This window comes from Anolis sagrei, chromosome 9 (genome assembly GCF_037176765.1).
Source record: "Anolis sagrei isolate rAnoSag1 chromosome 9, rAnoSag1.mat, whole genome shotgun sequence".
NCBI classification, from domain to species: Eukaryota; Metazoa; Chordata; class Lepidosauria; order Squamata; family Dactyloidae; genus Anolis; species Anolis sagrei.
In genome coordinates, this window is record NC_090029.1 from 33,024,529 (window position 1) to 33,049,672 (window position 25,144).

Genomic DNA, 25,144 nt, shown 5'->3' on the forward strand with positions numbered 1-25,144 from the left:
AATTCCACCAATGATGGAACTGAACCAAACTTGGCACACAATTCTCCCATGACCAACAGAAAGTACTGGAAGGGTTTGGTGGGCAGTGTCCTTTGGCTTTGGAGTTGTAGTTCACCTACATTCAGAGAGCACTGTGGACTCAAACAATGATGGATCTGGACCAAACTCTACACGAAGACTCAATATGCCCAAACATGAACACTGGTGGAGTTTGGGGAAAATAGAATCTTGACATTTGGGAGTTGTAGTTGCTGGGATTTATAGTTCACCTACAATCGCAGAGCATTCTGAACCCCACCAACGATGGAACTGAACCAAACTTGGCACACAGTTCTCCCATGACCAGCAGAAAATACTGAAAGGGTTTGGTGGGCAGTGTCCTTTGGCTTTGGAGTTGTAGTTCACCTACATCCAGAGAGCACTGTGGACTCAAACAATGATGGATCATCATCTGGACCAAACTACAAAAATACTCAATATGCCCAAATGTGAACACTGGTGGAGTTTGGGGAAAATAGAATCTTGACGTTTGGGAGTTGTAGTTGCTGGGATTTATAGTTCACCTACAATCACAGAGCATTCTGAACCCCACCAATGATAGAATTGGGCCAAACCTCCCACACAGAACCCCCATGACTACCAGAGTGGGCCACAGCAACGCGTGGCAGGGGACGGCTAGTCTATATAAATAAAAATGTAATGTTTGTTTGTGGGATTAACAGAACACAAAACCAGTGGGCGAATTGACACCAAATTTGGACACAAGACACCTAACAACCCAATGTATGTCTTTCACTCAAAAAATTTGATTTTGTTATTTGGGAGTTGTAGTTGCTGGGATTTATAGTTCACCTACAATCAAAGAGAATTCTGAATTCCACCAACGATGGAACTGAACCAAACTTGGCACACAATTCTCCCATGACCAACAGAAAGTACTGGAAGGGTTTGGTGGGCAGTGTCCTTTGGCTTTGGAGAGCACATTCAGAGTGCACATTCAGACTCAAACAATGATGGATCAGGATCAAACTCTACACGAATACTCAATATGCCCAAACGTGAACACTGGTGGAGTTTGGGGAAAATAGAATCTTGACATTTGGGAGTTGTAGTTGCTGGGATTTATAGTTCACCTACAATCACAGAGCATTCTGAACCCCACCAATGATAGAATTGGGCCAAACCTCCCACACAGAACGTGTGGCAGATGATGGCTAGTATTGCAATATATGAACAACTTGGTCCTTAGGAACAGTACCACCAGTATCAGCTTTTTAAAAAATCAAAAAATGACTTATGCAGAGTTTAAGCATACCCTCCTGCAATTGTTCTCCTTCTTGTAACTTTGAGAATAGATGGCTGTGCTTTCGGCCGGTGTTCCACCGGAAACAGAAACAGCATGCATTAGTGATATTAATTTCATTCAGAACGACTTGTGTGGTCCACACTTCCGTGAACTGCCTTTGGGTTGCAAATGATTCTGAAACCACAGGTGCCGAGCGTGCAGTTCCAATGGGCCACGCGAAGGGCAAAAAGGCAAATGTTACATGCGCAATTAGGAAAGCAGGTGATAATGTAACCTGGCCCTTTTCATTATGTATTTGTGTAAGTTTGAAAAGGTAAATAAGAAAAACAATCCACACCACAGCAGAGACCAATCCGGCACCCTCTTGTCAATGGGTGTTTTGTGCCCTGCATGTTTTTTGGATCCACAACAGCGGTCTGTAAGAAGGTGCGCTCTCCTGGGTGGTCTGTGATCTCTCCATGCCCCTCCATGCTTCAGTACATTATTTAATGAAAATTTAATATTTCTGAAACACTCTTGTTTTATGCGTTGAAAGTCGCTTTACATAATGAGGGAGCCTTCTTCAGCTGCTGAATATATTAGAAATTATTTTAAGAACCTGAAATAATGTTTGGTTTTTATTTTGGAGAGATGGCAAATTGTACAAAGAGTATCTCCCCCATTCCATAGGTAGGTTTCTGGTCAAATATAGATTTGGTTTGGTTATTTTGGATGCTGATTCAGAAAATTGCATTGGATAGACCACATCAGCTCTAGTTTCAGAACATAGGTCATCCAGTAGTCGCCATCTGCTCACCCATAGAAAACCGTAGTGCCTCGGCACTATGAAAGGGTTTTGCGAGACCAGTCGCTCTTGTTGCAATGTTGTCGTAACAGTGAGGCTGCCACCCATATTTTAGTTCTTGGGGACCACTGGATCACTGATCTAGAAGTTTGTATGTATGCGTATGTGCCCAGTTTTATTATTTATTTTATTTATCGTGTCATCCGCAACCAGACCATTGTATTACATTTCTAACAGAACAAAACAAACAAACAAACAGATAAAAAACACAAATTTTGCAAACTTGGTAGTTGATTAAATGTCCTTTGACCAGTAGCTGACCACTTGGAGCGCCTCTGGTGTTACTATAAGAAGGTCTTCCTTGGTGCATGTGGCAGGGCTCAGGGTGCATTGCAGCAGGTGGTCAGTGGTTTGCTCCTCTCCACACTCACATGTCGTGGATTCCACTTTGTGGCCCCATTTCCTAAGGTTGGCTCTGCATCTCGTGGTGCCAGAGCGCAGTCTGTTCAGTGCCTTCCAAGTTGCCCAATCTTCTGTGTGCCCAGGAGGGAGTCTCTCATTGGGTATCAGCCATTGATTGAGGCTCTGGGTTTGAGCCTGCCAGTTTTGGACTCTCGCTTGCTGAGGTGTTCCAGCGAGTGTCTCTGTAGATCTTAGAAAGCTATTTCTAGATTTAAGTCGTTGACGTGCTAGCTGATACCCAAACAGGATGAGCTGGAGATGTCTCTGCCTTGGTCCTTTCACTATTGGCTGCTACTTCCCGGCGGATGTCAGGTGGTGCAATACCGGCTAAACAGTGTAATTTCTCCAGTGTCAACTTGTTAAATTCTGCACTGGTATTAAAAATATATTTTTGTATCTAACTTTTCTGCCAGCTGACCATATAAGCACTCAAAACAAAATAATTAAAACCATATATGGTGCAAAGGTTTAAAAGCATTGGACAATAAATTGGTACAAATAAAACAGCTGTCAAAAGGTTAAGGCAAAGGTAAAGGTTTTCCCCTGACATTAAGTCCAGTCGTGTCCGACTCTGGAGGTCGGTGCTCATCTCCATTTCTAGACTAAAGCCAGCATTGTCCATAGACACCTCCAAGGTCATGTGGCCAGCATGAATGCAAGGAGCGCCGTTACCTTCCCGCCGGAGCGGTACCTATTTATCTACTCACATTTGCATGTTTTCAAACTGCTAGGTTGGCAGAAGCTGGGGCTGACAGCATCTGTTTTTGCTTTTGCTCTGTTTTCTTCCCAGTCCTTGTCCTTTCAAGCCTTCTCCTTATCCTCCACCCCATCCTCCATCCTCACTTTCTTCTCATGATATTTAAATCTTGCCATCTGCTTAAGAAATGAACATTCTTGGATGTGGCCAGTTCTGCATTAACCTTCACAGATCGAAATGAAACATCCTGTATTCATGGTTTTCATTTAAATCTAATTCCTCTGCTGACTCCAAATGAGAGGGAAGCAAAACTATAGAAACAGCTGTGGAAACTTTTTGGGTGATTCCCGGATTTACGTTTTGCGAAATATTTATGAAGTCCCATAACCGGCACTAATGCATCAGGAATAATTTTCTTCTCTACTTCTCTGTGTTATTGTGCGTTGCACATCAAGCCTTATGCCCAGTGGTTGTGGTTATAGTTGTTGCTTTGAACCTTTTCTCAAAGTAGATTTGACTAAGAATCTAGCTTTTAGTATCATTTTAGTGATAGTAAGCACAGTCGAGCTCTGTTAACGTGGATCTAGTTCTGTGTGATAGAACTGATGAGCATCTTCTGTGCTGGGTTTTTAAACATCCATTCTGAAAACTACAATTTTCCTCAGAAATGTTTAGGGTGAATGTGAAGTTTTTCAAAAAAGGGAATGGCTTATCCAAAGGATCTTCTCCTCCCAGGGTTGCTGTTGGACTATGTTTATTGGCCACGGTAGTCCACGCTCTGGTTACATCCCGTTTAGACTACTGCAACGCTCTCTACGTGGGGTTGCCTTTGAAGACAGCTTGGAAGCTCCAACTAGTCCAACGCTCGGCAACCATGATTTTAACAGGAGCGGAGCGCAGGGAGCATACAACCCCCCTGTTGCGCCAACTCCACTGGCTACCGATCTGCTACCGGGTTTAATTCAAAGTGCTGGCGTTGGCCTTTAAAGCCCTAAATGGTTCCGGCCCAAGCTACCTATCTGACCGCATCTCTGCCTATGAACCCACCAGGACTTTGAGATCTTCTGGGGAGGCCCTGCTCTCGATCCCGCCTGCTTCTCAAGCACGGCTGGCGGGGACGAGAGATAGGGCCTTCTCGGTGGTGGCTCCTCGGCTGTGGAACGCCCTTCCTACGGACATTAGACTAGCACCATCTCTAATGGTATTCCACAAAAAAGTGAAGACCTGGCTGTTTGAGCAGGCGTTCGAATAATTAGTGCCATGATTGGTTAATGAACACTGGAATGGAACAATGGATGACGAATCTGGAACATGTTTTTGATGACGAGACGACAGTGAATGGGTATTGTAGTAACTGTTTATTAATTGTGTAATGTGTTAGGTTGTTAACTGTTTTTATACTGTAGCACTGAATTTTTGCTGTTCGTATTTGTTGTGAACCGCTGTGAGTCGCCTTCGGGCTGAGAACAGTGGTATATAAGTAAGGTAAATAAATAAATATTCCATCTGGCATCTCACAGGTTGCAAGTTCCATCTATAGCTGTTTTTCCTAATGCCGCAACCCCTTAATACAGTTCCTCATGTTGTGGTGACCCCAACCATACAATTATTTTCGTTGCTACTTCATAACTGTAATTTTGCTACTGTTATGAATGTAAATATCTGATATGCAGGATGTATTTTCATTCACTGGACCAAATTGGGCACAAATATCCATTATGCCCAAATTTGAATACTGGTGGCGTCAGGATGGGGGATCACGGAGAAGGCCCTGTCTCTCGTTCCCACCAATCGCGCCTGTGACAATGGCGGGATGGAAAGCAGGGCCTCCACGGAGGATCTTAATCTCTGTGATGGTTCATAGGGGGAGATGCGTTCGGACAGGTAATTTGGGCCGGGGCTGTTTAGGGCTTTATAGGCCAAAGCTAGCACTTTGAATTGTGCCCGGTAGTAAACTGGCAGCCAGTGGAGCTGGCGTAACATGGGAGTTGTATGCTCCCTGTATGCCGCCCCAGTTATTAACCTGGTTGCCTCTCGTTGGACTGTTTGAAGCTTCCGAGCAGTCTTCAAAGGCAACCCCACATAGAGTGCATTGCAGTAGTCTATTCTAGATGTAACGAGAGTGTGGACCACCGTGGCCAAGTCTGATTTCCCAAGGTACGGGCGCAGCTGGCGCACAAGTTTTAATTGTGCGAACGCTCCCCTGGCCACCGCTGCAACCTGGGATTCCAGGCTCAGTGATGAATCCAGGAGAACTCACATACCTACCTATCTCTAATCTATCTATCTGGAGGATTACTGGGAGTTGCACTCCAGGAATAGGAAACAGGAAATATGCAAGGATTGGGATGCTCTCAAAGAAATCCAAGGAGAAGAAAGCTTGCATCTTGGAATCAGTGCATTTGGATCATCCTCCTCTCCTAAAGGGCCTGGTCTAGGGGATGATGGGAGCTATAGTCCAGAAGAGAGTGTGGATATGCTATTGTGTGTTTTGTTTGCTGGGGGAGCCGTTTTGCACATGCGTTGTAGGGTCTTTTTGCTTTTTTGGCTTTTTAAGTCCCTTCCACTGTGTTTTTCAGTGTTTTATGAGTGATGGTCACTCGTAGGCCTGATAGGTGTCTTGTGTCCAAATTTGGTGTCAGTTCGTCCAGTGGTTTTTGAGTTATGTTAATCCCACAAATGGACATTACATTTTTATTTATATAGATAGTGTCATGTCACCTTTTGGCATCTGAAAGAGATATGTAATACTTATTGGGCCACTTTAGGCACAATCTAGTGAGGAAAAGAGACATACATAACAGAGGTTAGCAAAATGAGGGTGGAATTGTGAGAGGAGAAAGTGGAGTGTGCCTCTTTCATGTTCCACTCATCCAAAGTCCCCTGAGTAAAAGGATGCAATGTTATGGGGAGAGGCACTGCAACCACTCTTTAGGGAAATGGTTACCAAGAACAAAATTGTCATGGCTTTAAAATAGGACGTGTGTAATTGTTTATTAAGGACACTCCGTTTCAAAAAGAACCCTGAAGGGTGTCGGCCAATTGATTTTCTTTATGAATTGCCTCATTCAGCTTTACACTCCCAACCGGCTGGTCAGGAGGGACTAAAGATTTTTCATGATTTAGGCACTTGTTCATGTTAATCTACCCCATATTGTTGGCTATTTATTGAGCAAAGGGATCAACCATGGATCTTGCAAGCACATTGGGAAAACATCTGCAAGCTTTTAAGGCATGTTCAGAAATAATTATATGAGTGATTCTTTAATATATACATTTTGCAAACACACAATTGCCTACTGACAGTATTAAAAGGGGGAAATGCAAGAACTGGGACGGTATAAAGTTTTTAAAAAGAAGCTTGACAGTGTAACTGTAAGACGTGAACAAAACCTTGAGAAGTTCATAGCTAACTCCCACAAAAACAATAAATATTTTTAGGTTCTTGTGGGTTTTTTCGGGCTATAGAGCCATGTTCTAGAGGCATTTCTCCTGACGTTTCACCTGCATCTATGGCAAGCGTCCTCAGAGGTAGTGAGGTCTGTTGGAATTAGGACAATGGGTTTATATATCTGTGGAATGGCTGGGGTGGGTCAAAGAGCTCTTCCCTGCTGGAGCTAGGTGTGAATGTTTCAACTGACCACCTTCATTAGCATTTGAAGGCCTGCCTGAGCCTGGGAAAATCTCTTGCTGGGAGGTGTTAATCTGTGCCTGGTTGTTTCCTCTCTGTTGTTTTGCTGTTGTAATTTTAGAGTTTTTTTAATACTGGTAGCCAGATTTTGTTCATTTTCATGGTCTCTTCCTTTCTGTTGAAATTGTCCACATGCTTGTGGATTTCAATGGCTTCTCTGTGTAGTCTGACATGGTGGTTGTTGGAGTGGTCCAGCATTTCTGTGTTCTCAAATAATATGCTGTGTCCAGGCTGGTTCATCAGGTGCTCTGCTCTGGCTGACTTCTCTGGTTGAAGTAATCTGCAGTGCCTTTCATGTTCCACAACAACCACACAATGAAGGAGGGATGGACGTGGCACCTTTCCCCCAAGGGATTGCGTCTTGCCCTCCTATAGGAAACTGGAACTCCCAAAAACCCAAAACACTGCAAATAGCTCAAGATATGTTTTATTTATCACAAAGTCATTTCTTCAAAGCAATGAGCTGGAAAACTTTAGATGGGTGAAGGAAAATATACGTTCCAGTCTCAGTTAGTCCTGGGTCCAAGGGGTTTGAAGCTGAGAAGCCTCTCCAAGTTTCCTCTTTCCTCATTGGCTGTGAATGCCGGAGCAAACCACAACCCCAGTTCAGATGGCCTATGTTTTGATGACTCAGGATCTTCCTCTGGTGCCATAAGAATCGGCTTGAAGGCGCTTGGGATCTCCTCAATGTTATCCAGGACAATCTGGACATAAAGCATGAGTCCCAAGGGTAAAAAACCTCAGAACTGGTGCTAAGAGGTAACTTAAATCAGGGTCCTTTAGAATCAAGTCTTTTACTCATGTCCATGTGGTATGAACTCTGATGGTAGAATGAAAAGGAAAAAGGAAGCTCTCCCCTCCTGCAGGAAGAGGTGGAGCCAAACAGTACTGATTGACAGCTATAAGTAACTGATGAATAAAACTATATTTGCATAATCTGGCGGTCGTTACAACACCAGAAAATAGTCTTTAATGTGCACAGCAGGAAGCCTGCGGAAACAGAGCTAAGGTAGAGAATGCCAAGGGCAGCAAAGGTACACGGCCACCCCCCCCCTTCTTTCTCCCTTTTAGGAAATATGCATGCAAAATAACTTTTCAGAGACAGAGTTAGAAATCAAAAGTATTTACTTACTAAGAAAAAAGCTTGCATGATGTAAATTCATACAGGTAAACAGATCTTTCGGTTACATTCACAGCAATGAGTAGAAGGCCTTGAATGGATGGCAATAGGCCTCTCTTCCCAAAGCAGTTACATCCCAAAGGGTAGCAAAACAGAACAAAATAGAGCAAAAATGAAACAAATGGGCAAAATGGGGAGAACAATAGGCTGCATCCCCCTTTTATACCCTTCCAAACATGTGGTCAGATATACGTGACCCAAATACCTTCAGAAATGGTGGATAACTCATTAGCTTACATGCATATTTAAATCAGGTGCAATAAACTTTGGAATTTGAGGAGGTCACATTACAGCATGGCACAAACAGGAATGTGTGAGAGATTGCATCTATCCAACAGTAACCAATCCATACAACTATACATAAGCAGGGTAAAAAGGGGCAGGATTAAGCATGAAACGACAGTTTAAACCTTACAACTAATGGTTCTATACATAGGTGGCGCCACTTGCGCCGTCACAGAGTTCCTCTGGTGTCGCTGTAAGAAGGTCCTCCATTGTGTATATATTGGGCTCAGGCTGCATTGTAGTAAGTGGTCTGTGATTTGCTCTTCTCCACACTCATATGCCATAGACTCTATTCACATTTGTATATTTTCAAACTGCTAGGTTGGCAGAAGCTGGGGTTAACAGTGGGAGCTCACCCCACTCCCCGGATTTGAACCTGTGACCTTTCAGTCAGCAAGTTGAGCAACTCAGCGCTTTAACCCACTGTGCCATTGGGAGCTCCCTCCACCGGAGGCTCCCCATGGGGCACCGAAATGTGTGTTGCCTTGTGTAATAATACCATGCTTCATTCCGTCTTAGCGAACTCCTTGACCCGCCAGTGGTGTCCACTTTCAGTTTGGGAGGAAGAAGTATGATCTGGATCAAAATGTGCAATGCTGCCTCTCCCCCAGATAGAACTTTGGAGCCGGTTGGGAGATAGCAAGCCTAGTTTCAAAGGAGACGACCGCTGTGCCTGATCCCCGGAGCTTTTATGAGATTTGTGGCTGCTTCAAATCAATGACGCTCCTCTGATAAGATCTACATCAATCACATGAACATAAGCAATGTGCCAGATACATCTGCAGGGCTTTTTCATTATCTAACGCTGGATAGGTTGCATTCCACAAAGGACAGCACCCCTGTCTCCCTCTGCGAGCAGAGATTGCCTAAGACGTCGAAGGAGCTTGAGGCAGAAAAGCCAAAGGATGTTCCCCGTTTCTGATCATAGGTCACATCGTCGTAATCCTCTAAGTAATGAAGGAAGCAGAAAACGGCAGAGCGTATTCGTTCTCGCAGATAACTGCACTGCAACAGGCTTCCAATTTGTGATTTTTGATGCATTTTCCATTTAATTCCTTCAACTAGAAGTTGTTTCCCTGTTTTTTCACTCCCTTCCCTTTAAAAAGCCCCCTGTGGTGCAACGGGTTCGAATCCAGAAAGAGCGTAGATGAGCTCCCTTTGTTAGCTCCAGCTCCCCATGCGGGGACAAGGATGGTCAAACATCAAAATATCCAGGCAACGTCCCGTGGGCAATGTCCTTTCAGACGGCCAATTCTCTCACGCCAGAAGCGACTTGCAGTTTCTCAAGTCACTCCTGACATGAAAAAATAACCTCCCTTCCCTATTGCTGACAGGACTGAAGACCAACAGGTTGGAGGTTTGAATCCAGGAAGAGCGCAGATGAGCTCCCTCTGTTAGCTCCAGCTCCCCATGCGGGGATATGAGAGAAGCCTCCCACAAACATCAAAACATCCAGGCGTCCCCTGGGCAACATCCTTGCAGACAGCCAATTTTCTCACACCAGAAGCGACTTGCAGTTTCTCAAGTCACTCCTGACATGAAAAAATAGCCTCCCTTCCCTACTACTGGCAGGACTGAAGACCGACAGATCGGAGGTTCGAATCTGGGAAGATTACGGATGAGCTCCCTCTGTTAGCTCTAGCTCCCCGTGTGGGGACAAGAGAGAAGCCTCCCACCAGGATGGTCAAACATCAAAACATCCGGCCAATGTCTCCTGGGCAACATCCTTGTCACACCAGAAGCGACTTGCAGTTTCTCAAGTCACTCCCACCAGGATGGTCAAACATCAAAACATCTGGGCAATGTCCTTGCAGGCGGCCAATTCTCTCACACCAGAAGCGACTTGCAGTTTCTCAAGTCAATCCTGACACGAAAGAATAACCTCCCTTCCCTACTTCTGGCAGGACTGAAGACCGACAGATTGGAGGTTCGAATCCAGGAATATTGTGGGTGAGCTCCCTCTGTTAGCTCTAGCTCCCCGTGTGGGGACAAGAGAGAAGCCTCCCACCAGGATGGTCAAACATCAAAACATCCAGGCAACGTCCCGTGGGCAATGTCCTTTCAGACGGCCAATTCTCTCACACCAGAAGCGACTTGCAGTTTCTCAAGTCACTCCTGACATGAAAAAATAACCTCCCTTCCCTACTGCTGGCAGGACTGAAGACCGACAGGTTGGAGGTTCGAATCCGGGAAGAGTGTGGGTGAGCTCCCTCTGTTAGCTCCAGCTCCTCGTGAGGGGACAAGAGAGAAGCCTCCCACCAGGATGGTCAAACATCAAAATATCTGGGCAATGTCCCCTGGGCAATGTCCTTGCAGACGGCCAATTCTCTCACACCAGAAGCGACTTGCAGTTTCTCAAGTCACTCCTGACACGAAAAAATAACCTCCCTTCTCTACTGCTGGCAGGACCGAAGATCGACAGGTCGGAGGTTCAAATCCAGGAAGATTGCTGATGAGCTCCCTCTGTTAGCTCCAGCTCCCAAGGAGGGGACAAGAAAGAAGCCTTCCACCAGGATGGTCAAACATCAAAATATCCGGGCAACATCCCCTGGGCAACGTCCTTGCAGACGGCCAATTCTTTCACACCAGAAGCGACTTGCAGTTTCTCAAGTCACTCCTGACACGAAAAAATAACCTCCCTTCCCTACTACTGGCAGAACTGAAGACCGACAGGTCGGAGGTTCGGATCCAGGAAGAGCGCGGATGAGCTCCCTCTGTTAGCTCCAGCTGCCCATGTGGGGATAATTCATTTCTTTATTTATTTACTGCAGTTATATACCATCCCTCTCAGCCCACAGGCGACTTGGGATAGTTTACAGTTGGTATCAAAACCATAAAATACAATTTCAATATAGTAAAACAATTGAATAATAAAACCATAACGGAATCAATAAAATCAATTAGGGTTAAAAAATCATTCAACAACATAATCAAACCATTCCATTTTCCTATGTCTGTTACACCGTATTTGCAAATGTCAGCTTAAAAAGCCAAGTTTTAGCCCTCTTCTGAAATGTTAAAAGGGAGGGAGCCAATCTGATGTCCTTTGGGTGGGCGTTCTATAGCTGATGGGCCACCACTGAGAAGGCCCTGTCTCTCATCCCTGCCAACCGTGCTTGTGACGAAGGTGTCTCCCCAGATGCAGGGTCCCCCCAGATGATCTTAAAGTCCTGGATAAGAGAGAAGCCTCCCACAAGGATGGTCAAACGTCAAAACATCCGGCCAACGTGCTTGCAGATGGCCAGTTCTCTCACACCAGAAGCGACTTGCAATTTCTCAAGTCACTCCTGAAAAACCTCCCTTCCTTACTGACCATCTCTGAATCATATGTATGAAGGAACAAATATGCAAAACACACATTTAATAAAATCCAAGCAAGGCACCGCTTTATGGGGGCAGGCCAATTTAACTAATTTAGGAAACCATAAAATCTTCCAGCAGCGCACAGAAGAATGAGGAAGTACTCCATCAAAGGTCACAAGTGGGCGGTGAAGTGGCAGCTCCCCCTGTGGCCGGAATTGAGCATACCTTCATTAAGCTGGAAAAGCTGGAATGTTAAATGCCTCTGTGTCTGTCTATATACGTTGTATGTCTAAATGACACTGAATGTTTGCCATGTATATGTGCATTGTAATCTGCCCTGAGTCCTCTGCGGGGTGGGAAGGGTGGAATATAAAGTAAAGGTAAAGGTTTTCCTCTGACATTAAGTCCAGTTGTTTCTGACTCTGGGGGTTGGTGCTCATCTCCATTTCTAAGCTGAAGAGCCGGTGTTGTCCGTAGACACCTCCAAGGTCATGTGGCCTGCATGACTGCATGGAGCACTGTTACCTTCCCGCCAGAGTGGTACCTATTGATCTACTCACATTTGCCTGTTTTCAAACTGCTAGGTTGGCAGAAGCTGGGGCTGACAGTGGGAGCTCACACCTCTCCCCAGAATATAAATATTATAAATAAATAAACAAATATATTATTATTATTATTATTATTATTATTATTATTTATTTGAAACAAAACAAGATGAGTTCACAGCAGACACTCTGCTGGCTGTTGTATTGGATCACACGTCGGACACTTCCCAAGTGCCTAGGACTGTTTGATGTATCAATAAATAATGCGTGCAGATCCCAGTAAGGTAGCCTTCTGCAGCTGGCAGATGGTAATTTTGTCAGTGTCGATTGTGCTTAAGTGCAGGCCAAGGTCTTGAGGCACTGCACCCAGTGTGCTGATCACCACTCGGACCACCTTGACTGGTTTGTGCCAGAGTCTTTGCAGTTCGATCTTTAAATCCTCATATCATGTCAGCTTTTCCAGTTGTTTTTGTTATTATTGCTGTTATTGTTATTGTTATTATTTCTGATCTTTTCAATCAGTCTGAATGCACCCATTTGTTCAGGAAGGATACCTAAATAACTTTGATTGTAGTGGCCTAAATAGTATAAAGTATGACTTTAACTCCCCTTTGTGCTTACAAATGGGGATGCCTGAATGTGTTTTTTGAGATAACGGAGCCAGAGCATAACACCCAAAGTGATTTTTATTTGTCGTGTCAGGACAACCAGTCAAATATATTACATTTCTAACAGAACAAAGCAAAACAAACAGACAAAATACAAAATTTGTGAGTTTGGTAGTTGATTAAATGTCCTTTGACCAGTATCTGCCCACTTACTGGTCAAAGGACATTTAATCAAATGTCCCAAAGTGATAATACAATTTTAAGAAAAGATGTTTTTAGAAACGCGAGTGATCTGTGTCAGTTCTGCCCTCCTGACTGTGGTGTTGATATTGGCAGGCAGTCGGCTGTGATCGGCAACTCGGGAGCCATGCCAAGGAAGACAACTGTGGCGTCTGTGCAGGCGATGGTTCAACGTGCAGGTTGGTGCGAGGGCAAACTAAGATGCATTTCTCAGCAGAAAAAAGTAAGGAAATGTTTATCATTTATCCTTTACTAGCCGCCCCCTGCCATGTGTTGCTGTGGCCCAGTCTGTGTATATGTGTTTTGTGTGTGTATATATATGTATTTGTGTGTATGTGTATATATTTGTGTATATGTGTTTATATGTGGTTTTGCGCATGCGTTGTAATGTACTGTATATTAGGCTTGGGCAATCCATGGTTCTAAATAGTTCTAAAGTACTTACAAAACTAAAGTTCTGGTGATGAAAATTTCAGAACTCTAACAAAACTCTCAAAATTTCATAATAAATGGCAGTTCCTAATTGGTTCTGTCATTAAAATCACCAATAATGAAATAATAATTAAATTTTGAAAGTTTTGTTAGAGTTTTGAAATTTTCACCACCAGAACTTTAGTTTTGTAAGTACTTTAGAACCATTTAGAACTATGGATTGCCCAAGCCTACTGTATATACTCAAGTATAAGCCTAGTTTTTCAACCCTTGTTTTTAGGCTGAAAAGTCCTCCTCGGCTTATACTCGAGTCAAGGTGAGCTGAGTGTCCCTACTTTGCGGTGGCCTCCTCCTCGCCACCTCCGCTGCTCCATGCCTTGAGGGTCTCTTCCTCGCCAGGCTAGGTGCTCAAGCCTGGTGTCCAGCCTGGTTGAGGAAGGGTCCCTTCATCACCTGGCTGGGTGCCCAAGGGCACCTAGCCTGGTGAGGAAAGCAACGGAGAGCAGCTATACAGTGTTCCCTCGCTGCTCCCCGTGATATAGCGAATTCGCAATAAGCGAACCGCAACGTAGCGAGGGAACACTGCGGCCTTCGATACCGTCGACCACGGTATCCTTCTGAGACGCCTCGCGGGAATGGGTCTTGGAGGAACTGTTTTACAGTGGCTCCTCTCATTCCTCGAGGGTCGGTCTCAGAAGGTGTTACTGGGAGACTCCTGTTCAACCCCACAACCTTTGTCTTGTGGGGTTCCTCAGGGCTCAATATTGTCTCCCATGTTGTTTAACATCTACATGAAGCCGCTGGGTGAGATCATCCGGAGTTTCGGAGTGCGATGTCATCTGTACGCGGATGATGTCCAACTCTGTCACTCCTTTCCACCTGCTACTAAGGAGGCTGTCCAGGTCCTGAACCGGTGCTTGGCCGCTGTGACGGTCTGGATGGGGGCGAACAAATTGAAATTGAATCCAGACAAGACAGAGGTACTCCTGGTCAGTCGCAAGGCCGAACAGGGTATAGGGTTACAGCCTGTGTTGGATGGGGTCGCACTCCCCCTGAAGACGCAGGTTCGCAGTTTGGGTGTGATCCTGGACTCATCGCTGAGCCTGGAGCCCCAGGTTTCGGCGGTGACCAGGGGAGCATTCGCACAGTTAAAACTCGTGCGCCAACTGCGCCCGTACCTTGGGAAGTCTGACTTGGCCACGGTAGTCCACGCTCTGGTTACATCCCGTTTGGACTACTGCAACGCTCTCTACGTGGGGTTGCCTTTGAAGACGGCCCGGAAGCTCCAACTAGTCCAACGTTCGGCAGCCATGATACTAACGGGAGCGGAGCGCAAGGAGCATACAACTCCTCTGCTGCACCAGCTCCACTGGCTGCCGATCTGCTACCGGGCTCAATTCAAAGTGCTGGCGTTGGCCTTTAAAGCCCTAAACGGTTCTGGCCCAACTTACCTATCCGAACGTATCTCGGCCTATCAGCCCGCCAGGACCCTAAGATCTTCTGGGGAGGCCCTGCTCTCTATCCCGCCTGCTTCACAGGTGCGGCTGGCGGGTACGAGAGACAGAGCCTTTTCTGTGGTGGCCCCGCGGCTATGGAACGCCCTGCCCTTGGAGGTAAGATCAGCCCCTTCATTGATGATATTCCGAAGAAGATTGAAGACCTGGATGTTTAAGCAGGCATTTGGTTAACCCAATGCAACGAATGGTAACTGACTAAAGATCTGGCAACATGGATGACGAACTGGATCACGTTTTTAGTTAAGAGTCGAACTGGATTGGTATTGATGTATGAATTGTGCTTTTATGTTTTTTATGTTTTTTATGCTTTTAACTGTATACTGTTGATTATTATATTATGTTGTAAACCGCGTTGAGTCGCCGGCTAGGCTGAGAAACGGCGGTATATAAATATAGCAAATAAATAAAATAAACACTGTACTGCAGTGGCCTCCTCCTCTTCGCCACCTCAGCTGCTCCCTACCTTGGAGAGTCCCTTCATCACCAGGCTGGGTGCCCAAGGGCACCTAGTCTGGCGAGGAAAGCAACGGGGAGCAGCTATACAGTGTTCCCTCGCTGCTCCCCGTGATATAGCGAATCCGCAATAAGCGAACTGCGAAATAGCGAGGGAACACTGTACTTTTAAAGGAGGAGGGATACAGTTCCTAGTAGACTAAGTCCTTTGATAGAATATAATAAGGTTCATCGGTTGGATCTATATAACTTATTCTGCCTGGGCATCCCCAATTTAGTATTTGAGTTTAATGGAAAGCACGCAATAGACATTCGTCATATAGAATTAATGGGAGGTAGGGCCTTACTAAAAACCAGAAGGGAGAGACCCACATACTGATATAAGGTTGGAGGCTATTGGGGGTTCCTGAAAGCAGCTGGAGTTTGGCTTGAGAGAAAAGCTCTCCAGCTTCTCCTTTTTGTCTAAGTGTTTGGTTATTTTATGAACTGAGTAGTTGCCAGCAATGGGGGCTTCAGATAGAGCTGTGAGAAACAATTGGTTTTATTGAGGACCTGATCCCCTTGAATCTCTATGTGCAATGGCCCATCGGAGACTCCCACCAGTCTTGATCTTCTTTGAATCCAAGCCATAGTTGCATGGTTTTCTCATCGTTCTACTTAATAGGGTTTTTGAGACGTAATCTTGCCCTACATCTTTCATTTTAGTCTTTGAATGTCAAAATGTGACTCTATAATGCACATAAGCATTGCTGTCATTTTCAAAAATAGTGTTGTGTCACAGACTTGTTTTTTTTTAACAGTCCCTCTTTTCAATTGCTCTTGTATCATATGGAAGTTATTTAATAAAATATTCCCTAGAGTAAAACAAATGGGAAAACACGGCTCCTTTTTGTGATACCTCCTCACTAGAGGTATATAAAATATTTTCAGCTTTTCAGACTGTCTTGCCAAGCAAGTCTGCAGTTTCATGAGGAAGGATGTCTGGCAAGAGATGGCTTGCATTTCATAGCAGTTGATTTGAATAATCTGGGGAAGAAAAGAATATTTCGGAGAAGGAGCGAAAGCAAGGGTTAGGATAAGAACATAAATGATGCATGGGAAACTGACATTGATATAAGGTGGAATATAGAAGAAACAGTAAGAAAGCATGTGGAGGGAGTAACCCATAGTTTCACATGTTTTATACTAATGTACTTGGGAAATAAATAAGATGAACTTGAACTCTTGACACACAACTCTTGACACAAATATAATTTAATTGGCATTATTGAAACCTGGTGAGATGAGACAAATGACTGGGGTGTAGTAATTGGAAGGTACTCTGTTTTATGAATGCATATTCATAGAATTATAAAATCATAGCATTAGAGTTGGAAGAGGCCTCGTGGGCTGTTGTGGCTGAGATGTTCCCTGATGATGAGGATGATGGGATTCAGATTCCTGGCTCTTTTTCTGTGCCTCAGATCTCTGGGCCTGCTTCTAGGTCTTTTTCTGAGGCTCCCACAGATAGCACAGACAGTAGAGAGTCAACACAGCGGAGAAGGAACACACAGAAGGAAAGAATTTTAACCAAGGAGATAGCAAACAGGTGGGGAGGCCTCCTTCCCATGGTGATACTGAAAGTGCAGAAAGCCTTGATAGTGACCTGACCCAGCAGGCTCGTCTTGATTTGCGGGTCAGGTGGAGTTCTCACCTGGCCGGCAGACAAGAAACCAGCTCGGGCCAAGGTCATCGCAATGCTTTCATGTTGGTGAGAGCATAATGTTTTCATGTTAGAAAGGTATTTAGGCTTCTTGCAAACTAAGGGAAAGCGTCAGTTCAATGTAGCTTATTAGCCTGAAAGCTTCATGGAATACCTTAGATGGAAAGCAGCACGCTTGGGATTTCTTTCATTGTGATTCTTGGGGCAATTGTCTTGGCTTGTACTTGGACTCTGCTTTGAACTTTGCCTATAGGATTGTGCCTCTTGTTTTTACCTGAAGATCTTTGGAACTATATTCTGCATTTTACCTGAATCTTTGCAACTTTACAATGCTTATTCTTTATTTTGACTTGGATTTTTTCCTCATAAACTATAAAACTACAGCTCTGTGTAGTGGTGTTTGGAAGCAAGGTGAAGCTTACTCTGCAACATGGGCCATGCTGTCCAACCCCCTGCTAAGAAGCAGGAAAATCACTTTCAGTATTGTTGCACCCCAGCCAAAGTTCACCTTGCCACCAATCAGGAATCCAAAAACCAGTAGTAAAACAGTTTATTGAAGATAGTACATATAAAAAGGGGGAAATCACCAAAAGGAATAAGAAAGGCAAAATCCAACAGGTAATCAGAAAGGGTAGTCAATAAGGAAAAACCCGGCCAAGCTGGTTAGGAGTAAAACACTTCAAAGGCAATAATACGAATAACATAAATGATACAGGAAAACAAGAATCACAACATGAGCATGAGCCAAGGAAACAAGAATCAAGACATGAACATGAATCCAGAAAAAAAAAACAAGGCTATAAGAACTTAAACACAATCAAAACTCCCAGGAACTTCGACTAAAACTATGAACTGGAAACAGGACTTGATATCCTTACTATTACACAGCGTTGCCTGATCTGAATTCTCAATGAGACACTCCTTAATTTAAAGGATGAAAAACATGCATTTCTTCGACCTTAACTTTCTGTCTTGTGAAACTTTCTCTGCCCTTCTGTTACTGAGTCTTTTGAATTTCCTGAGCTTGATGTTTTTCTTCTTAAGATCAAGCCTGATGTCCCCTTCTAGACCAGCTGTTCCCTCAGATGAGCTATCTTGGTCTGCCAGGTCTTTATCAGGGATTGCTAAGCTCCGTGTGAGCAAAAGGTCATCTCCCTGTCTGCTGGACTCCAAAACAGTTCCACTTTCAAGCCCCTTCTCACAGACAGAATCTTGCTTTGAAATCCCCTCATTTCCCTCATCAAAAACTTCAAAAGAACCATCCGCCTGTCGGTCTTCAGTCCTGCCGGCACAGGGGTTTAACCCACTGTGCCACCAGGGGCTCCTTAATTGGTGGTATATACTAGGCATGGTTAGGTACTGTTGGAATCTTCAGAATTTGGAATAAAATCAGAAAAAAATATCTTTTTGAAGAAATTTTGAAGTTTTAAAGAAAACCAGAATTCCCTTTGCCCTTCCGAAGCTTCTCTCGCCATTTTTTTTCCGACTCAGGAAGTGAGTCGGAAGTGACTCAGTGTTTGGAGGCAAGCAGCTTGCATGCTGGGATGCTTGCCTCCCAGCCAATAAGGGGAGAAGTTTTGGGGAGGAGAGGGGCAGGGTTTCGGCACGGCAGCCATTGCACTATATATATGGCTCAGAGGCTCATTGTGAGCCCGGGAAGGGAAGGGGAAAGAGGAAGGGAAGGGAGGTTGTGAAAGGAGATTGGAAGAAGAGCGGTTGGAAGAGCAGGGCAGGCAGAGAAGGGCTGGGAGCAGGGCTGTAGCCTGCCTGCTTTGCTTCCGCTTGTGTGTTGTTGCTGTTGCGGGGGAAGAAGAGCAGGGCAGCAGAGAACAAGGGCAAGGAGAAGGGCTGTTGGGCAATTGCGTCCGCCATTAACAAAGTTTATTTATTTATTTACAGCATTTATATTCCACCCTTCTCCTCACCCCGCAGGGGACTCAGGGCGGATTACAGTGTACACATATATGGCAAACATTCAATGCCAATTTGACATACAATGTGTACAGACATACACAGCGGCTATTTAACTTTTTCTGGCCGCCAGGGGAGCTGTCGCTATCATCGTCCATCTGCGACGCTGATGAAGTACTTCCGCATTCCCCGCATGCTTTTTGCTGGAGTGTTTTGCTGGAGTCTTTTTTATGGCCTCGTAAATTAGTTAATGTAGCCTCCCCACACAAGGTGGTTGCAGTGACGCTAGCCCTATTGTAAAGGTTATACTCCAATTGTACAGGGCTGTGACCAATTATACAAAGTTTGCACGCACCAGTTGTACAATTGTGCTAATTGCGAAGGTGCTGCAATTCCAACAACAGACAGGGTATAGGGTTTTTAACCTTAAAGAACCCGCCCACTGTCACTAACTGTATAGACTGTTCTTAAATTCTGCCACCAGTTATGCAGGTGTGGATAATTATAAATGTAATTCAGGTATCTGCCACCAATGTGAGGTATTGCCGATGAGAACTATCTCCCCAGACGCAGATAAATGGAGATGACATGGTCTTCAAACAAAAGTTAATAAGTTTATTTTGTACAAAGCGTATGGTTGCAGGCTGTTGGTTAACTTGGAATAACTTAGAGAACTTTGAATGTAACTTCGTTTGCAATACAGTTCACACTTCTGGATGATACAACTTGTATTTGACTTTTACTGTGATGAAGCACTTTCTTTAACAGTGTTTCCTGAGGTGAATAGCCTTCTTATTTGATCCTTTCTTGATCAAATCCTAGATCCCTAGTTCTTTCCTAACTAGTGATCTAAACAAGCTTCCCTTAGTCCTTTCTGACTAATGAAACTAATTAGGTTTCCCCCTTCAGCCTTCTTAGACTGAAGAAACCTCTGGCTATTCACACACACTGCTTCTCCACCCTCCTCGCTCAACTGCTCACTCCGACTCCAAACCCCTAACTGAACTGCTTCATTTCAAAACGCAGATAACACTTTCTTGCTAGGCTCCGCCCACTTCTCCTCTCTGAGCTAGCCTGCCTGGTTTCCTTGGCAACGCCCTGTGGATACAACCAGTTAACTCTAGCTTTCAGCTACTGTTACCAAAACAAATATATTCTTTCAGTTAAACATTTATACAGTATCAATAACGTCTGTACAGTGGTACAGAAGTTTCGGGTTGCAAAGGTCAACAACAGGCTACACAATTGGTTGGAAGCCCACTCCAACCAGGGCTGGCTTCGAACTCATGACCTTTTGGTCAGAGTGATCTTAATGCAGCTGACACTCAGACAGCTGTGCCACAATCCCGGTGTTGATGTGTTTTTTTCGGAAACATTTTGAATTCTTTTCCAAATTGAATCACCAGCACCCCCTACATCCAAAATGAGTTTTGAACCATTTTTTTTTTTGGATCAACCAAGCCTAGTATATACATTTGACTTAAGTAAAGAATATGCATTGTTTGGAAAGGGGCCTATGTTGCTACGTACATGCCAAGTTTCAGATTATAAGTCTTTTTTAGAATTGAAATAATGAACATTTATATCAAATTGCAAGTATTTGAGATCCTGCTCCCATCTCCTGCTTCTTCATTTGCAGTTCCTTAGCCTGCGGTGGTTTAGAATTTAGTGTTTGCTAGTGGATTTGTAAGCATTTAGTAAAACTATGACCTGATACAGGAAATTAACTGTGGACAAAATCCAGCAAAATAGCTGGAAAGTGCTTTGATAGAGGAAATTCTAAGGAAATCCACTTTTTAAGCCTGTTAGTAGGCAATAAAATCGGGACAACAAGACATAAATTGAATATCTAATACGTTACACTAGTTAATAGAAAATAATTGCTCATTACATGGAGAAATGTATAAGTTCATACATAGCTTAAAATCAGTGCTGTTCACCAGGCGGACCTAGAGTAGCGTGTTTTTGTGTGTCTATGTCATATTTTCACTGCTAAAAGCAAAATTTAGTTATGAAATATGATTATTCCCTTCTAAGATATAATTTCTGAAACTGTGCTTTTAATTTTCCTAGGGGAGGAAACTGCAATTGCTGTTCCATACGGAAGTCGCAGTGCAAGAATTACCGTGAAGGGGCCGGCACACCTTGGTAGGAACACCTTTATGCATTATTAATAGGTTGGGACTGGAGCAAAAACACTGAACACTTGGTGAAAGTAGATACACTCAGAGATCCAATTTCTTTTTGCATATGTGATTGTCAAGAGTGAAATTTAAGAGTTTGGAATTATTATTATTACTTAATTATTATTCAATGTACACAAACTTTCCTCTATATTGTCGAAGGCTTTCATGGCCAGAATCACTGGGTTGTTGTGAGTTTTCTGCACTGTATGGCCATGTTCCAGAAGCATTCTCTCCTGACGTTTCACCTGCATCTATGGCAAGCATCCTCAGAGGTTGTGAGGTCTGTTGGAAATTAGTAAAATGGGGTTTATATATCTGTGAAATGTCCAGGGTGGGAGAAAGAACTCTTGTCTGCTTGAGGTAGGTGTGAATGTTGCAGTTGGCCAATCAAACCACTCAATTCACCATTCTGGATAGGAAAGGTTTGACAACTACATATATAATTGTTCTGTCGTGCGCTGGGCCTGTAAATAATTGCCTTTAAATAGGACATGTGACTTGAGCCCATCGGGAAGCCAAGAGAATTTCCACCATAAATAATCTTTAGATGGCTTGTGAAGTATAACAAAGTCCTTTATTAATGAACAATCAAACAGAAACTTCTCTTGTCTTCAATAAATTCAATAAATAATAATTTCAGGCTTTTATGCAACTGGTGGCTTCCTACTCTTGTCGTCGAAGGACAGGCAATTGTCTTCAATAACTGATTCTTTACTTTAGAGGAAAATCCTCTTTTTAACTTCTCCCAGGCTGACTGTAATCTAACCCTTCCTGATGTGGGCTCCACTACCGGGTCGAACTGCTTCTCGAGCACTGAGTGGACCTATCAGTAAGGCCAGTAGATTCTCCAGCTGGAGTTCTTTGGTCTTCCAAACTGTTCACCCTCTGAAATTCCTCAAAGCTTTGGGGCTGCTTCCTTGGAAATCTTTGGATGCTCTTAAGACTGTTTCCCCCCGGAAAGTCTTAAGGGTTGAAGCTTTTGTACAGGAGAAGCTTGTACACGTCCTCCACATTAGCTTTCCTTACTGAGACTAACTAGAAAATGGCTCCCTTCCCTTCCCAATTGCCCTGAGCAAGGGGCGGAACCAAAACTTAACGATGATGGACAGGTGACTTGCCCTACGACTGCAACCAAAGGAAGCCACCTTCCTGCAGAATCCCTGACTGCAAGCAAACATTTAATACAAAGCAAATAAAATTGGAGCTCCTGGTACATCCGTACCAGCACAATAATGACTCCACTAAGGCTGAAAAATCCACTAATCTGAAGACCACTGTGAAGTTAATTGCATGAATTACAATAGGGTTTTTACTGGGGCCAATAGTTCAGGTTGTTTTCTTTCTTTCTAATTATTCCAAGCAAACTGTCTCCTTTTATAATTAACAAACAATAATACTAAAAGTTTCACAATACTTGAAAAAAATATGAATGAATACATTTTATATTAGGCTTCTAATTCATGTATGCTTTCCAGAATAACTCCCAACAAAGGATTCCCCCAGGTGGTAAGAAGCCAGACCTTGAAACTGCTAGGCCATTAAATACTAATCAAGATGGCTTCCAAGCATCACAACATTCAAAAACATACAATCTGGAGCATTTCCAACCACCATTTTGTAGAATAACTGGATTTATTAACTGTAAAAACATTAAATCAAAAGAAAATCCAAACAATCCCAAACTCTATTATTCCTCCCTCTCCTCTTATTATTATTCCTCTCTTGTTGTCCGTATGCCCGACCACCGTCTCCCAAACAGTTGCTCTACTACGGACTCAAGAATGGAAAACGGAATGTTGGTGGGCAGGAAAAGATATTGAAAGATGGACTCAAAGCCAACTTCAAAAACTAAGAACTGGGAAACCCTGGCCCTTGAGCACTCCAGCTAGAGGTCAGCTGTGACCAGCAGTGCTGCAGAATTTGAAGAGGCACGAATGGAGGGCTAAAGAGAGAAATGTGCCAAGAGGAAGGCGCATCAAACCAACCCTGACCGGGACCGCCTTCCACCTGGAAACCAAGCCCTCACTTGGAAGAGCATGCGGATCAAGAATAGGACTCCACAGTCACCTACGGACCCTCCACCAGTACACTGATCTTGGAAAACAATCCTACTCGAACAACGAGGGATCGCCTAAGTGTTCATAAATACTGAAGAAAGGAAAAGTGTGAGAAAACAAAAGTGTAACATTGCCAAATGCTGCATGTTTGTGAACAATCAGACGAGGGAAGTCTCTCCTGCTCCCTTTCCCTTCGCTTGCCATTTGAAATGGGTGCAGGGTTGAAGTGAGCAAAGGGAAGGGTGTCGGAATACATTACAGCTTTCCCAAAAGTTGTTTAGTTAAGGGTTTCAGAGTCCAAAATAAGCCAGAGTCGTCTGAAAATAATCCCCCTGCCGTAGAAGCAACAAAACCAGAAGCTAATATTTGTACAAGTGGCTAATGCTAGATAACCAAGTTCATGAACTTAACAATAAAACCTAGCTGGAAGGAAACAGAAAAAAAGATGTGAAAGGTCTGATTGCTATACAAGAATATTCCGTTTATAGAAAACATGTGGTTTGTAGTTTGAGGACAGGCAAATGGGCGTGTTTTCAGATGTGAGAGTCCTATGCCCTGTCAGAGAATTGCTTACTTAGGCGATCCCTCGTTGTCCGAGTAGGATTATCTTCCAAGATCAGTGTACTGGGTCCATAGGTGACTGTGGAGCCCAATTCTTGACCTGCATGTTCTCCCACAGTGAGGTCATTGGTTTCCAGGTGGAAGGTGGTCCTGATCGGGGTTGGCTTGACGTGCCTTCCTCTTGGCACGTTTTTCTCTCTCGCCCTCCATTCATGCCTCTTCAAATTCTGCAGCACTGCTGGTCACAGCTGACCTCCAGTTGGAGCGCTCAAGGGCCAGGGCTTCCCAGTTCTCTGAGTCTATGCCAGAGGTTTTGAGCCCATCTTTAAATCTCTTTTTCATGCCCACCAACATTTCATTTTCCGTTACCCACACAGTGTAGGGGTTGGCAAATTCCCAGCTTGATGGAAGTGTGTTGCTTGGTGATAGGACTATCCCCAACTTCACCATGAACTGGATATATGAGTTATATAACATCTATACACATAATAAAAGTGAAAATATGTATGTGTGTGTGTGGCTGGGGTGTCCACTTACACAGACAAGCTCCTCCACAAATGGCTTTAGCTCCCAACACTCAGGCGATATTTATTTATTTATTTACTTTACTTTACTTATATACCGCTGTTCTCAGCCCGAAGGTGACTCACAGCGGTTTACACCCAATAAAAACAGCAATAATTCAATGCACATATAACAATTAACCACTTAACACATTATCCACTTAATAAACAACAAGCAATTACACTAAACCATTATTACAATAACCAACCCAATCGTCTCATCATCAAAGCGTAGTCCAAGTTCGTCGTCCATTGTTCCATTCCTATGTTCAATTACCAATATTGCACTAGATTACTCGAACGCCTGCACAAACATCCAGGTCTTCAACTTTTTTCGGAATGCCTTGAGAGATGGTGCCAGCCTAAAGTCCGTAGGAAGGGCGTTCCACAGCCGAGGAGCCACCACCGAGAAGGCCCTATCTCTCGTCCCCGCCAACCATGCTTGAGAACCAATGGCCCTCCTTCCAGTGACATTGCAGGTTATAGTGAGTGCCATGAACATGTACAAGAGCCCTGCCAATGTCCTCCACAAGCACGATACTGCCCACCACGTGTGGAGCAGACACAACACTGTTGTAGTTGCTGTTGGGTGCTATAGTTGCCATCCTCGTTTTCATAGGATTTGAAATAGTGCTATAATTGGGTGTAGGGTTTTCAGGTT

The 25,144-nt window shown here is 44.0% G+C and overlaps 1 protein-coding gene across 1 annotated transcript in view; it reads left to right on the forward strand.

The window, feature by feature from the left end:
- The window catches only part of ADAMTSL3 (ADAMTS like 3), a 218,405-nt gene that overhangs the window by 93,386 nt on the left and 99,875 nt on the right, over positions 1-25,144 (forward strand). Inside the window, exons 7-8 of the mRNA XM_067471432.1 lie at positions 13,198-13,324; positions 21,190-21,264. Of these exons, the coding sequence (XP_067327533.1) occupies positions 13,198-13,324; positions 21,190-21,264 (202 nt within the window). The remainder of the gene's footprint in view (positions 1-13,197; positions 13,325-21,189; positions 21,265-25,144) is intronic.